The 15,784-nt window shown below is 43.2% G+C and overlaps 1 protein-coding gene across 5 annotated transcripts in view; it reads right to left on the bottom strand.

The window, feature by feature from the left end:
- Positions 1-1,015: 1,015 nt before the first annotated feature.
- The window catches only part of trim2a (tripartite motif containing 2a), a 29,582-nt gene continuing 14,813 nt past the window's right edge, over positions 1,016-15,784 (bottom strand). For 4 of the 5 annotated variants that reach the window (XM_080881488.1, XM_080881491.1, XM_080881490.1 and 1 more), the window contains exons 2-12: positions 12,933-13,111; positions 11,389-11,626; positions 10,710-10,861; positions 10,425-10,605; positions 7,072-7,795; positions 6,026-6,129; positions 5,742-5,909; positions 5,101-5,281; positions 4,095-4,165; positions 3,487-3,627; positions 1,016-1,905 (exon numbers count right to left, since the gene is read on the bottom strand). In XM_080881488.1, the coding sequence (XP_080737614.1) occupies positions 1,753-1,905; positions 3,487-3,627; positions 4,095-4,165; positions 5,101-5,281; positions 5,742-5,909; positions 6,026-6,129; positions 7,072-7,795; positions 10,425-10,605; positions 10,710-10,861; positions 11,389-11,626; positions 12,933-13,066 (2,247 nt within the window). In that variant the 5' untranslated portion in view covers positions 13,067-13,111 and the 3' untranslated portion in view covers positions 1,016-1,752. The remainder of the gene's footprint in view (positions 1,906-3,486; positions 3,628-4,094; positions 4,166-5,100; positions 5,282-5,741; positions 5,910-6,025; positions 6,130-7,071; positions 7,796-10,424; positions 10,606-10,709; positions 10,862-11,388; positions 11,627-12,932; positions 13,112-15,784) is intronic. The other variant, XM_080881492.1, reaches the window with a different exon arrangement.

Below are 15,784 nucleotides of genomic sequence, written 5' to 3'. Positions count from 1 at the left end.
GCATTCAAAATATTTACTGTTAAATTGAAGCACTACTTTTACACTCCCCTAACTCTCTCAATTCTGTTTTACCAATAAAAAACTAACAGTATCCGGATAACGAATGCTTATGAAGGCAGCATTGGGGAGGAGCACTGTTTTTTGACTTCCGCTTATGGCTTTATAGCGCCCCCCTGTCGTCTGATGAAATAAAAGGCCAAAGCAGACAGCCCTGAGCAACAAAAACCTTCTATGGTCAGAAATATCCACACCCTGGCTTTCCTTGGGCGGTTCCTCTGAAAGGGGCGTTTGTTGAGTAGACTTAAAGGCTTTATCTGCAGCCAAAGACTAAAAACCTGTTTGGGGCCATAAGATTAAAGTGATGTGCAAATATTTTTGAAATTATTAGTGTCATTCTTTATTTATCATATCTATCTAAATTCAGCTTATTGCAGCACATGTATTACACACAAAAGCACTATCATTCATTTCTATGGGCACTTTAATTCCATTTGGCATTACAAATATAAACAGGACAATGGAAAACAAACAATTTACAAGATCGTGTAGAAAATCGATGACCCGATTCTGGATAACAAATAATGACAGTTGTGTGCTTGAAGACAAACAAGGCTTTCTAATAGGAACACAGTGCATTATCACTTAACGTACACCTCGACTGCCAAACTTTCTATTGCTGATTGTGAAGGTAGACAAATTATGTGTTGCTAAAACACAATCTGTTAATCACTCTATAGATTTATCTGAAGTTATGAGAGCACATGGAGGAGTGACGGTGATCGCAGTTCTGCACCTCTACTTTCAGCGTGATGAAGAAACCTTTCAATCTAAACTTAATAGGATGCATCCTGCCGAGTTCATTCCAAGTATTTAGCTTTTCATTCAAATTCTGCAACTCGAGGGGTCTGCACACGATCACAGCAGAAATGTTAAGAGGCATCATACACAGCAGAAGCATATCAGGTGGCTTATGTTTGGTACCCTTAATTCATACAGTCGCACTTGTCAGCATACTGGGGGTTTTTTTTTTTTTTTAAATTCAAAGTGATGACACAGCTCACTGAAGAGCTTTCACATTCAAATAGAAGTGAAACAGCTTCTCTGTTAGAAGGTGTTTAGCTGGAAACTATTTCATACGCACAGTTTAAGGTGTTTAAGTAAAAACCGCATGCACAAAAACATCTTAATCATGCTCTTAAATACCCTGCTATACCTACAGAGGGTGGAACACTTTTATAGTGAAGAGGCAAAATGTAAAAACCCTTGAGAGCATTTAGCAGGAAGCTGTAGTCACTGCTGCTATAGATGGAATTTCATTATTTCTCAGGTGACTAAGGTACCTTTTACTTTAATTATGACTTTACTTAATACAGCCAGTGATTTGAGGAACAAGTGCAAAAGTATTTATTTTCAGTTTCTGCCATGTGGCAGTTCAAAGCTCTACCATGTGGACCGCATTAAAGCCTTTTCAAATACTCCACATTAAGATGGAAGGTGAACGAGGTCTCAAGTGAGCACTAATCAGCAGCAGCCATTCGTGTAGGTCAGAGGTCATCTCGCTTCCCTCGCACCACTAATAAAGTCTCTCGTGTTAGTTTGGGGAGGGAGAAAGGTCAAACAGATGGCACAATGACAGCAAGATTCAAGAGTGAACAGGTGAGGGGGGGGGGGGGGAGTGCAAAAAACTTCCAGTTGCTCCGTACTACTGCGTGTTTGTACATATGTACACTGTACAGGCTTTGTGTCGAGTGGCTACTGCAGGTAGCGGTAGACTTTGAAGCAGTGGTTGCCAGAATCGGCGACCACGACGTGTCCGTCTGAAGTGAGCGCCAGTCCCTGCGGGCCGTAGAGGGGGTCCACTGATGTGTTGATGTAAGAGAGAAATGAACCGCTGCCATCAAACACCTGAGAGAGAGAGAGAGCAAAATCATCACCGCTGGAAATCAGTGTTTCGTTCATTCTTTTTGTGGAAAATACAACACACCTAGTTATAAAGTTGAAAGAAAAAAAATAATGATTTCATGAATATGGATGATGTAGTGACCAAAATAGTTTTTAGGAAGCAACAATTGTTGCCTTCTATTGTTTTAACCCTTCTGAGACTCAAGCTTTTGTATGGGATAGATGTGATGCAAGAGGTCTGTGAAATACAAGGTGCAGAAAAGCTAAATGGAAGATCTCCATCTGAGGACGCAGGGTCTCAGGAGGTTCAAAAACATGTATTTTAGACACCAGCGTGCAGTGATCAGGCCTAACATTATGCCTAATATTGTGTCGGTCCCCCTTATACTGCCAAAACAAGTCTGACCTGCCGAGCCATAGACTCCATTACACCCCTGAAGGTGTGCTGTAGATTCTGGCACCACGATATGAGCAACAGATCCTGTAAGTCGTGAGGTGAGACATCAATATATTGGACTTCTTTGCACATCCCGCAGATGCTCGATTGAGATCTGGGCAATTTGGAGGTCAAGTGAACACCTTTGAACTCTTCGATGTGCACCTCAAACCCTCCCTAAACCATTTTTGCTTTGCTAAAAGAGACCACATCGGTCTGTGAATGCAGTTTCCATGAAAAGGTTTACGTGGTCTGCAACAATGCTTAGTTAGGTTGTACGTGTCAAAGTAACATCCACATGGATGTCAGGACACAAGGTTTCCCGGCAGAACATTGTCCAGAGCATCACAATGCCTCAGCCAGCTCGAATTCTTCCCACAGTGCATCCTGGTGCCAGTTGTTCCTCAGGTAAGTGATACGGACACCGGCCATCCATATGATGTAAAAGAAAACCCAATTCAGACCAGATCATTGCTTTGGGGTCCAGCCCAGTGTTGGTGTTGGGGGTCAGCATGGGCAGCCTGACTGATCTGCAGTTATGCAGCCTCATACACAAACTGATGCACAGTGTTTTCTGACACCTTTCTGTCAGAACCAGGGTGAACTTTTTCAGAACTTCAGTAGTTCGTCTGTTGGATCGGACCTCACAGGCCAGCCTTCGCTCCTCACATGCATCAGTGAGCCTTGGCCGCCTATGAGCCTGTCGCTGGTTCACCACTGTTCCCTCCTTGGACCACTTTTAAAGGATACCGGCCACTGCAGACGGGGAACACCCCACAAGAGCTGCGGTTTTGGAAACCCAGTCGTCTAGTCATCAAAATTTGTCTCCTTATCAAACTCACTTAAATCCTTACACTAGCCCATTTTCCTTCTAACAGATTAACTTTCAGAACACTTCCTCCCGCTAACAATATATCCCGCTAACAGTTGCCATGATGAAGACATAATCAGCGTTATTCACTTCACCCGTCAGTGCTCATAATGTTATACCTGATCAGTGTATAAATATACTATTAATGGTGTTTTGGTAACATTTCATAAGCCATTATGAGGCAAGATTGTAATGTTGGATGCCACTTAATAAAAAAAGAAACAGAAGTTTGTATTAACCGATTCTTCGAGGAGTAGAAATTATTCATTCTGCGTACCTGTATCCTGCTGTTGCCCCAGTCGGCTACTATGATGTTTCCATTGACGTCCACCGCCACTCCTGTGGGGGCGTTGAACTGGCCATTGCCTTCACCATTGGAGCCAAATTTCAGCAAGAATTCTCCTTCTGTGTTGAACACCTGCAGTATGGTTTCAGAGAAGCAACAGCAGAGAGAGAACACTTCTTTAAAAAAAAAAAAAAAATGCAACCAGCACATATTCACATAACAGAACACTGATATCCAGACCAGGACTCACTGTTGTGTGCATCAGGCCTGGTTTACAGTGAGATACATTTAAATAAATAAGAAGCAGATGCTGATGGATTTGAGACCGTATTCTTAGCCGATGGTTTCCTCTTTGCACAGACTGTCTGCTCAGACATGATTGGTCAATACTACACTGACTATAAATGGACTCCGAACTTGTTGGAATGTCATAAAATCCTCGTCCACATGACAAATTTCCCACCTTCGACTGATGAATGTGACAATAGCCTTTTAATGTGAATGATACGAGTAGAAAACTCGTTGTAAATCACGTTTTGGTGGCAGCTGCTAACATCTGTATTCCTGTAACACACAGACTGCTCTGGGAGTTCACTTGCCTTGACTGAGTGGTTGTGGAAATCTGTCACAATGATCTCGTTGTTGTTGTTGACAGCAGCAAAGTGAGGGCCTGGATTAGAAATATGAAGAAGATTTTAGATATCATTTGTACAGTTTTGCTTGACTGCGACAAAACAAAAAGTCAGAAAACTCCTACATGACAGGTAGAATAGAATAGAACTCAACTTTATTTTCATTGCACATGTCACAAGGACATATTTGTGGAGGACATGCAGCTTCAAAAACGAATTCAGCAACAGACAAAAAAATAAATAAAAATAAAAGTACACTGATTTTTAATGCTTTAATGTTAGAGCATGACCAAAATATTGGTCAATAAAGTTGGATTGGAAAATATTGATATATCAGTCAGGTAATTGGCCATTTTCTGATATATTGCTATCAACATTTATAATAGCCATAAATCCAACTTTAAAAAGTAAAGAAGACCGAAGCACCCTTTAATCATGCTTTGAGTGTTGCTGTTGCATAGTTTATCCACCAGAGGGCACTCTGCAACTTCCCTGTTAGCCACAAGCAACCAGCTGATTTGAGGAGAGTCAGGCAGAGCGTGAACATTTTTTAAAACAATAAAACAAAATTATTTTAAACTGAATTGCCATATAATCATAGTAATAACTCAAATAACTACACGTAATACATGTTAGGGAAATCTGTTTATGTTTCATGTGTCAGAAAAGAAAAGCTATCAGACGACATATTAGACAAAATATCGGTATCAGTGTCAGTCTTAAAACTCCTACATCTGTCGCTCAGATTAAATGTATGACAAAAAACAAACATACAACCAACTCATAGCATGATTAATGAGACACCATGCTGTTTTAGGGACACTTTTGTTTATAATAATGGACGAATCTGATGGACTAAAGTTGCTTTTTCCATATTAATGACCCTCATGAGGTCAGTGCAGCTCCTCTTCATTCAGCATGCAGGTTGGAGAAAGACTGAATTGTGTTATCTTGGAGCAGTGCACTGTATTACCATTGAGTGTACCTGCAAACTGCCTGTCACCGTTGCCACGGTTACCAAACTTGGTGACCAGCTTGCCGTTGACCTGGAAGATGAAGACGCAGCAGGACTTGTTGTCGACCACGATGATGTGGCCGTTTCTGTCCACCGACACGCCTTTAGGACCCATCAGCTTCCCCGAGCCGATCTTGTTCTGGAGAGATTTTATTTCACGAAGCCACGCGTGAGGAAATGAGTACTTACAATCACAAAAATACAAGTAATGGTCAGTATTACTGTTTGCATTAACACATAAAACCCCGAAGCTGTCTTCTGTGTGTTTGCACGTAGACTGAGAGCACACCCTAAGTCCTATTAGGGAGATCCCACTCAGGAAACCAGTGGTTTTAACCCGAAAATCTGCACTCTTTTAACAGAAGATAAGAAGGCTGAAAAGGGGAAGTCAAAACCAGCATGAGTGAGTCTCTTAACGCGTGAGAAATTTGCAAATGAGGTGTGAGAAAGTGTAACCATCTGACTCGAGGACAAAAATCAGTGTGACCTTCTGCACAGCTGCAGCGGCACTGGAGCCCACCCGGGAACATGCCGACTATTGCCGTTCTGAGGAAAAAAATCTACTGAACGACCCAGTCCCAGAGATAAATAAAACTCACCTTAAACTTGCCCTCGCTCGAAAAGATGCTGACCCATTTGTTGTCATAGTCTGCGATGATGATGTCGCCGTTGGGGTGCACGGCCACACCTGTCGGCCGCTGCAGCTGACCCGGAGTCCTGCCCCGGATGCCGAAACGACTTCTGAACTGGCCGTCGTTGGAGAAAATCTGGATTTGGTTAAAAAATAAAATGAAATAAAATAAAACACTATGTTAAATATTAGATAGTTTTCATATATTATCTCAGAGAACAGGCGCAGATGCTTCAGGGAATTCGTTCTCACCTGCACACACTGGTTGTTGCTGTCTGCTATCAGCACCTTCCCCTGAGAGGAGGCAGCCACTCCCTGCAGGTTCGTGAACTCCCCTTTGTTTCTTCCCTTTGTGCCTGTGAGACACGAAACATGACCACGTTCACCATGATGATGACGACGACACGTACGTTTTCTACATGTAAAGTCTATTGGTTACATAGTAAAGGTAACCTGATGCTCAATTTTCACTCCAGCAGTAATAAGCTCTCTGTTGTGTAAACATTTATACTTCACATAACCGTGAAACAGACGTCTCCAAACCATATTTACTAGTATTATCTTACTTACATTGTTTTTTTTGGTCTGTTTTTGGGTAGAAAAAGTAAGAATTGCAAAAGGACAGCTGTTTATTGAACCTTCTACCATTTTTTTGTATTAAAATAATATTTAATATAAGTATTAGTTATTATTTCTTGCTACATCTGGGTTTTTGTGGGGAAAACAACAAAAACTATCACATTGATGATGTAGACGTCACAAAAACTGAAGCATGTGACATGTCAGGGTTAAAATCATATGAACACAAGACTCTAAATCCTCATGTTCAAGAAGCTGAATTAATCATATTATTATTGAGCTTTTGTCACTTTTTAAATTGCTCGTAAATACTTGTTAATCAGCTATTTAACTGAATTTTCCCTAGTGCACGGATTCCCAAATTGTGGGTCATGGCCCCCGACAGGCCGTGAAGATACTGGAGGTGGGCCACAATAATAAAAGAGGATAATGGTAATGGGAGGGCTTAGTTTGGGATATTGGTCATTACTCTGGCCTAAATTTACCTCTCCTGTATTGAAGTTTGTGTCTCAGTGGCAGGGAGTCACACATTCGCCTTAACACTTTGAACATGACTGGGTAGCATTAGCAATTTATAGCCAGCTTGTGTTGTTTATGCATTTTGAATAAACTTTTTTCCCCACTGATGGCTCCATACAGTGTAGACTACACTTTACATCCTCCTTTGCGGTTAGTGCTAAGGTTTGATGTTCAGCCCTCCGGCTGGGAGCCGGTCTTACCGATTCTGAAGATGAGGTCGTCCTCAATGGGATTCTCTTTCCTCCTCCCTGTGCTGTACATACTGGCCGGCCTCTTGATGGCCTTCTGCTTGACGTGTCCGCTGCCCGGAGACTTGAGCCTCTTCTTAACGCCGTCTGAAGTCGGTGACACGTCAATGGATTTGGTGGCCTTTATCTTAAAGGGGCTCCCTTTGATGTGTTGGTCATATAAGCGCAGAGATAAAGTACACGTGCCCTCTTTAGGAGCTGTGAACAGGTACTCATAAGTGCCGTTCTTGTTGTCGAGCACGTCTCCGTCACACTTGCTGCCGTCAGGCGAAAACATTTCAGCGGTGATGATTGCGTTGCCCATCTTGCATAGCTCTCCATCTTTGTCCTTAGTAGTGATGGTGATGGAGGTGGGCACGCCTACCACACAATGCCGCAGCCCCTCGCCTGTCGCCACAGTCTCGGAGGCAACGGCGTTGGTGGTCACAATAGTGCCCAGGTTGTGGATGGACTTTTTTAGCCCTTCCGTTTCTACGAGGAAGTCCAGCTGGTTGTTCTCTCCGGGCTGCAGCGGAAGCTCCTGGCTGGCCAGCTCGACGAGACGCTCGCCCATCTGCTTCTTCACCAGCAGCACCTCGGCCTCGGTGCCCTGGCTCAAGGCCTGCTCCGTGAAGTTGCAGCTACTGGTGATGCCCTCTTGGCCCTGCAGCAGGGTGTCCAGCTGGGCTTGGAGCACCTACACATGCATGCATCAGGGGGCAGCAGAGAAACACTGAGCTTAGATAAAACTTTATGAAGCTTTCAAAATTATTATTTTTCCTTGCAGTTATTCTGTTGATTACATTATACTAACAAAAAGAACATTAGCTTTGCCTTTGTGTCCGCTTTTAAGATCAGATCAGGTTATTGGTACTTGGCAATCCTCAGCTTGGGAGCAAATATATGGTATTAATTAAGGATTACAGGGATGTTAGTTTATTAAACTGCTGGTAAATCTCAGAATATAATGCAATAAAAATGTGATTTCTTATATTACCTAATTTTAATTTGTAAATTAGTCACTTTACTACGACCACACTGCTGTTCTTTAATCGCAATCTTCTTTCAGGCACTCTGATAATTAAATAAGGGCTGCTTTGATTGTAATGCTGGATATTCAGATACGCCTCCCATGTGGAAGCTGCCACAGCTTTGCTGGTTTCCTTCAGCTTTTTGGGACTCAAAAAGCTTACCACCGCTTGCTTGTACAGGTGGTAGAAGCAACGTGCAGAAAACTGTAGGTATCTGATAACCAGATATAAAACACCTTCATACAGAAATGACCTTTTCACTGCAACTGAACTGCAGATAAAGTGTGAGTGTGTCTAAATGCAGGTGTTTAAACTGGTCTGGTTACCTGGTAACTGAGGATGAGGAACTGATCAAATATCCAGAATTAATCAAATCTTTAAGTCATCCTATTGTCTCATTTTACAGACGAACCCTCCTGAGCAATAACGCGCTAACCTAAGCCACATTTAACCGCTAATAACCAGCTTTACTAACTAGTTGCTACCGTCGGTGTTTACTAAGAGCGCCGTGACAAGCTGAACTCGGGTTTTTGCGGCTGACCCTGCTGCTGATGTGTTCTTGGAGTTCTCAAGGCGAAAAACAAAAAGTGATTTACTAACATGCCCGACACGCACTTTCCTGCGCCGATGTTTAACGCCGCAAAACGAAAACAAAAACAAAAAGCAGCGCATCTTATATTCTGCGCTTGATACTGAAGCGAACAGACTGCGCATGTGTTTAGAAAGCAGCGCAACTTCTGTAAACCCCCCGTGAAACCGAACACACCTGTGAGCGCTGTGTGGGGGATTGCGCTCACACGTTAAATTAATCTGGCGCTAAAAAAGTGCGACATTACCGCAGGCTGCACACGTTAAAGCACCGAGACAAACTCACCGGCGTCCGGCCGTCATCACACTCCTCTTCTACTCCCAGAGACGCCATAGCGTCCAGTGTTTCACCCACACAGCTCATCCGCGCAGTAAAACTAAGACTCTTTGTAACATTGTAGGACGAGAAATTCACGGTGAAGTGACAAAGTGTTTGCGGCCCGGACTGTACTCCCTCCCCACGCGCGGCACGCCCAAATCAAGAGCGCACGCTGGACACCGGCTTCATGTAGCAGGAGCAGCAGCACAGCTTCCCCGTGGGCTGCAGTGCTGTGACCGATCATCAGCCACTCAGTTGTAAATCATTAGCTGTGCCCATGTGATGCAGCTCCCCGAGGGAGTCAGCAGGCTTTTAACCCAACCGGCTGATTGGCTCATGGGTCAATGCAGCGCACAAGCCCCCGCTCCGGCACCTCCTTCCTGTGGAGAGGCAGTCTGTGCCATACTGCAAATTTATTTTACTTTCTATCCGATCGATACCAAATACTGATATCGATACTTTTAACTCATTTAGACAGTTTATGCCGGAGAAGCATGACTCATCATACATTTGCGATTCCGAACAATTTTAATGACCACTAAATCACATGATTTTTACTTTGTACAATAATTCCTTAACACAACCAAATACACCTTTTAGCTTTTCATTCATATTTTGAAACAGTTTTTATTATTATTATTCTTGTTGTGGTCTCTAAAGCACTTTGGGTCACCTTCTGTTGTTTAAATGTGCTGCATAAACTAAATAAACTCTACATTCATCACATTCAGCCATTTTTTAAAAAATACAATTCATCTTTAAGGTATATTTTTTTCCCTTTCCAACAGAATGATCTATTTTAATAATTAACACAATTATATGGGCTGAATATATATTTTTGAATGTTTGTATATAGTCTGGAGGTAATCAGACTGCTGAAGTAACAACTGTGATGGACACTTTGGAGTGGCATCAGTCATTCCTTTCACCATGACATGATCTGCATGGTTATTCTTTGGCTCACTGAATGGCAGTGACAGTGGGCTCTGTCTCTGTCTACCTTTATTTGGCAACTAAGTCACATGACCACAGGACAACAACAAACACGGTGAAGCAAAATGTGCCTGCATGAGAGGAGCGGTGTTTGCGCCGACATGTCTGCTGCCTGATAGACGAGAATAATCTACAGAGCTTACAGCAGAGAAACAAACAGACGCATCAATCCTCTCGTGTCAGTATTGGGCCAGTAAGAATACCAGTGTTGGTATTGATACTATCTATATTATTTGGATAGCCCTGACCTGTTGAAGGACCCGTGACAGGTGAAAAGATTACTTTAGTCTGTGCTCCAAAATCTCCAGATCAGGCTCATTTAAGTGCTTTACATTTGTCCTATTTGGTTGTTACATTTTAGCCAAAGTCCCAGCTGTGCTTCACTCTGCACTCACCTTTTGCTTGAGGCCATAGTTGACCTCCAGCTCCATGAGTAGAACGCTCTTGCGGACATTGAGGGTCTTCTGCAGCTCATCGAAGGTCGCGTGGATGTCGTCCTCGATGGCGCTCTTCTGATTGGTCAGCTGCTGAAGAATCTCTGACAGCGTCTGCAGGGCTGAGTCGATCTCTGGTAACCTGGAGGCAGTCGAGTAAAATGTCAAGGTCGTGTGACAGAGCTGGAGAATCATCACTGCAGTGCAATATGACAGTATTTACATAATAATATTGCTGCTGCCTACCTCTTCTTAACAGCATCTAGCTGGTGGTGCAAGGAGGCCTTGTGCTGTTCCACTACGTCTTTAAGAGGCACGGTCGGGTGCTCTCCGTGTTCGCCGCTCGTGCACTCCTGACACATGGCTGTCTCACACGGAGGACAGTAAAACTCCATCACCTACAAATCAGGAAAAAGCAGGGATCTGAATTTATAATAGGCTCGAGTCATAGACCCATTTATCCACATTAATGCTGAGGAAATAAACCATCTTCCTGATCCTGCATGCTTACACACCCCTTTAATGACTCCATCTCACATGTGCCAACTCTGCATCTCCAGACTCAGGAGTCCTGTCCTATTTCCTGCTTTTGTTGGGGACACTGCTCTGCTGTGTCACTTTATCAGTCTACTGCACAAACTTGCCCATCAATAAATAATGTTCTTTGCTTTAAAATGATCTCGACCTCTTGAATCACGGCACCGTCAGCTGGTTTGATATTCTGCTCCACGCTGAAATACCCAGACAGATGTGGATGAGACTGCTATGAAATTATTGTGTACAGGCATGACAGACGCTCAGATTATGAAACATAATGACTTGGTGATCTCCTGACTTCACCCTCAGCTCCACTCTGAACATCTATAACCCTAACTAAATGTTAAAGCTGACTTTGCTGTCAGGTGTCAGTGTGAGGAGCTCTTACGCTGCCTCCATGGTTTGGGCAGGAGAGTAGCTGGCCTGTAGCCACAGTGGTGATGTTGTTGAGAGCGGCGGCCTCTTGGCTGCAGCTGCCCGGCGCCCGCTGCAGCACGTCCATCAGGTTGGTGATGAAGAAGTTATTCTGCAACGCCGCCACACCCTTCTCCGGCAGGATTGAGGTCTGGCGGCACACGGGGCACGACAGTGTGAGGCTGTGGGCCGGGATATAATTCTGCAGGCACCTGCAGGAGGACGACAGGTGTATTAAAAAGGTTGTAGTTTCAAGATGTGGTGCTTTATTGCCTGACTTAAAGTTTTCATCTAGCAGTCCATTAACAGCTTATTTGTCCTTCAAGTAAAAGAAGAACAGAGCAGGTCAAAATCCTGTCTTTGAGACCATCTAGTGGTTGGAACGATTATACTCTGACAGCGATTTGCAGCAGCACTTATCAACGACATCTGTGCAATGTAGTGTATTCAAATGCAATGACCGTGCCATAAATCCTGTCATTGTGAAGCTTTTAATGTATATACAGAGATTCCATTAAATTTAGTGTTTTATATTATACTATTCAAATTATTTAAAGTCAGTATATATATTTATATTTTTAATGCAGTAACACCTGCACGAGTAAACAAGCACAGCTAGAAACTACACAGAGAGGCTACAGTGCTACTCACTGCCCTGCCACCATAAAAACGCCCGCTTTTTTACCACAATGAGTATGTAACTTTATCCAAAGTTATATTAAAAATACAATAATAAATAAAGCACAAGAAAAACAAACATGGCAGAGAATACTTTAAAATCCTGCCACGCACACAAAACATATATGTGAAACTATACTGTTTATGCATGTAGCTGCTGTGCTTTTCATTCAGCTCATCTTAATTCTCCTTTATTGAACTACATTTACTGATATCATCAATGACACATATATGTTGTCCATTGTGCAGCAGTCTTATTTTTACATGAAATAAATAAGCTTGAGGTAAATAAGTGTTTTGTCACAGCTTGTCTAGCCTCCAACAGACTCTTTGTCGGATTGCTGAGGACGTAATAAACAGTGACCCAAAGATGATCATCAAATCACATGTAAATATAGTACATGACAGCTCATATGAGCTTTAATCTAGTCAAACAAAGGTAAATGGTGGAGCTGAATATTTTAATGTTCATCCCAGCGTCTATGTGTGAAACACAGTAGTTATGCCCCACAGAAAGAGTTAGAAATGACTGTATATTGTTCAGCTGCACACTGATGCTCCAGAAACAACCAGAGCAAAGAGGCAGGCGCACACCGTGAACAGTTTGTCTTTTGTGACAGAAACAAAGGCTGCTTAACAGCGAGGATGACACCAACACACCAGAGTCAACAGCAGCGATGCAGACCTGTGTCCTAAAATAACGCACAAGTTTAAAGCAATGAGATATTCATTTAAAAATCTGTTGTTATTATTTTTATTACTGCACCGTTATAGGCTGCATCATGTGTCTGAAATCATAAAACAGTACAACACTTACAGCACTTTGGAAACTCCACTCACCGCTCACAGAAGGTGTGCAGGCAGGGCAGGACTTTGGGGTTCTCGTAGCGGTCCAGACATATGCTGCAGATCAAGAACTGCTTGTCAATTTGGCGGACGACAGGACTGGGGATAGTGGAGCCTTCACTGGCCATCCTAAAGCTCTGGCATAGAAGTCCCTCTTCCTCTTACCCTGCACCCTGCGGAGCGACACGGAGGGAGAACAAAACCGGTGAGGACGTAAACACAGTGGCATCACATAGGATCAAACGCACAATGAAGATCTTGTGGTGGTGAGCGGGACTCTGTGGGGCTGCAGAGATCAGAGTTTGAGGCCGAAGGCAAAGACAAAGTACTTTCTTCCTTCCACAGAGGAAATGCAAAAATACACAAAGAGACACACCAATCAGCGCCTGTGACCAGGCAACTGCAAACAGCCACTCAAACAGGACATGAAGATGAAACTCTCTCTCTCTCTCTCTCTCTCTCTCTCTCTCTCCATATATATATATATATATATATATATATATATATATATATATATATATATATATATATATATATATATATATATATATATATATATATATATATATATATATATATATATATATATATCCATAGGTCCCTCATCCTATTCATGTAGCCCCTTCCGCCGGGGTTACTTGCATGGTAGCATTCCAACAACGCCCTGTTTTCGTCTCTTGCCCACCGATGCCTTCTTGTTCCAGTAGCCCACTTTTCGTCAGGGTGCCCTGGTTGGCCCCAACTGACCGAGTGCTCAGTGAATACCTCAGGCAGCAGAAACCCAAGAAAGAGGAGGGAGACGAGGAACCATCATGGAAGGACAGGCCCCTGCACGGTATGTACCACCGGCAGATAGAGGAGGTGGCTGATATCCAGAAATCCTACCAGTGGCTGGACAAAGCTGGACTGAGAGACAGCACAGAGGCACTAATCATGGCAGCACAAGAACAAGCTCTGAATACAAGATCCATAGAGGCTGGGGTCTATCACACCAGGCAAGACCCCAGGTGCAGGCTGTGTAAAGATGCCCCAGAGACAATCCAGCACATAACAGCAGGGTGCAAGATGCTAGCAGGCAAGGCATACATGGAACGCCATAACCAAGTGGCCGGCATAGTGTACAGGAACATCTGTGCCGAGTATAACCTGGAAGTCCCGAGGTCAAAATGGGAGATGCCCCCAAGGGTGGTGGAGAATGACCGAGCTAAGATCCTGTGGGACTTCCAGATACAGACGGACAAAATGGTGGTGGCTAACCAACCGGACATAGTGGTGGTAGACAAACAGAAGAAGACGGCCGTAGTGATCGATGTAGCGGTTCCGAATGACAGCAATATCAGGAAGAAGGAACACGAGAAGCTGGAGAAATACCAAGGGCTCAGAGAAGAGCTCGAGAGGATGTGGAGGGTGAAGGTAACGGTGGTCCCCGTGGTAATCGGAGCACTAGGTGCGGTGACTCCCAAGCTAGGCGAGTGGCTCCAGCAGATCCCGGGAACAACATCGGAGATCTCTGTCCAGAAGAGCGCAGTCCTGGGAACAGCTAAGATACTGCGCAGGACCCTCAAGCTCCCAGGCCTCTGGTAGAGGACCCGAGCTTGAAGGATAAACCGCCCGCAGGGGCGTGCTGGGTGTTTATATATATATATATATATATATATATATATATATATATATATATATATATATATATATATATATATATATATATTTTTTTTTTTTTTTAAGATTACCGGAGTGCTGATATTGTTAAAAATAGTCTGATTCAGGGGTGTCAAACATAGGGCCCAGGAACCAAAAACAACCCGGCAGAGTTTCCAATCTGGTCTACTGGACAGCTTTGGAAAATGTGAAGGAAGGGATAGATTTTGGACTTTTTAATGTAATTTTGGGAGTTTTACAGCTTTTCCTTTTCATAAAGTCTTCCCTCATTTCCATTCATAATACACCACAGTAACAGAAGAAACAATTCAGTGACAGAACCTGCCACTTTATTCACTACTATAGAAATTTCTGGGTTGTTTTAATATATTAATCTTTTTTTATATAGTACTTTAAAAAGAAAACATTTTCTGTGAAAAAAGTTGCTCTTTTTAAAATTACAGGTCAGCCTGGGAAGTGAGCTACAAGAAATCTTACAGTTTACAGATTTATTTCTTACATTTTAAGTCCAAAGAGTCATGAAGACAAGATTTCTTTCATTTTTGTAATACTAAGATATTTCAGTTAAACATCTTTACACTGACAGAAAGGGGAGCTTCACTGGTCTGGCCCACTCAAGACTAATGTGGGCAGTAAGTGGCCCACAGTATAAAATGAGTTTGTTATCCAAGCTCTAATCAGTGCACGGTCAAGAAAATAAATGCTCTCTATAGTATAACACATATTTATCCTGTGACCCCTGTGGTGGGTCTCAACCCTTATGTTGGTAACCGCTGCAGTAGCAGAGCAGCACCTGAGCCGCAGATGTGTTTGTCATGAAAAGGCACTTTAAGCACTAAATATTTGATGATGTGAAGTGAAAGCAAGGCACTCTGCGTTCAGCACACATTAGTCAAACTACCAAGACAGCCGAGCAAAACTATTTCCAACTCAGCCCTCTGCTTTATCCCAGACAGCTTCTCCTGGCATCGTTTCGTCCCTGCGATATTCCTGTTACATTATCCGGCAGCTAACTTAGACACGGAAAGTGTGTCAGTGCTTTTATTGTCTCATCACATTCAAGTTGGCCACAGAAACAGGCCACCTCTGCTGCTGGGAGGAAACCCCGAGGGACTGCACTCCTTTCTACAGTGCACGCTCTTTCTCCTCATCTCGTTTCCACTTAATCTCTCTCCTTTAGATACACA

The sequence above is a fragment of the Rhamphochromis sp. 'chilingali' genome (assembly GCF_963969265.1).
Source record: "Rhamphochromis sp. 'chilingali' genome assembly, chromosome: 4".
NCBI lineage: Eukaryota > Metazoa > Chordata > Actinopteri > Cichliformes > Cichlidae > Rhamphochromis > Rhamphochromis sp. 'chilingali'.
Note: the sequence above shows the minus strand (reverse complement) of the source record. Positions and strands in the feature narration are given on the sequence as shown.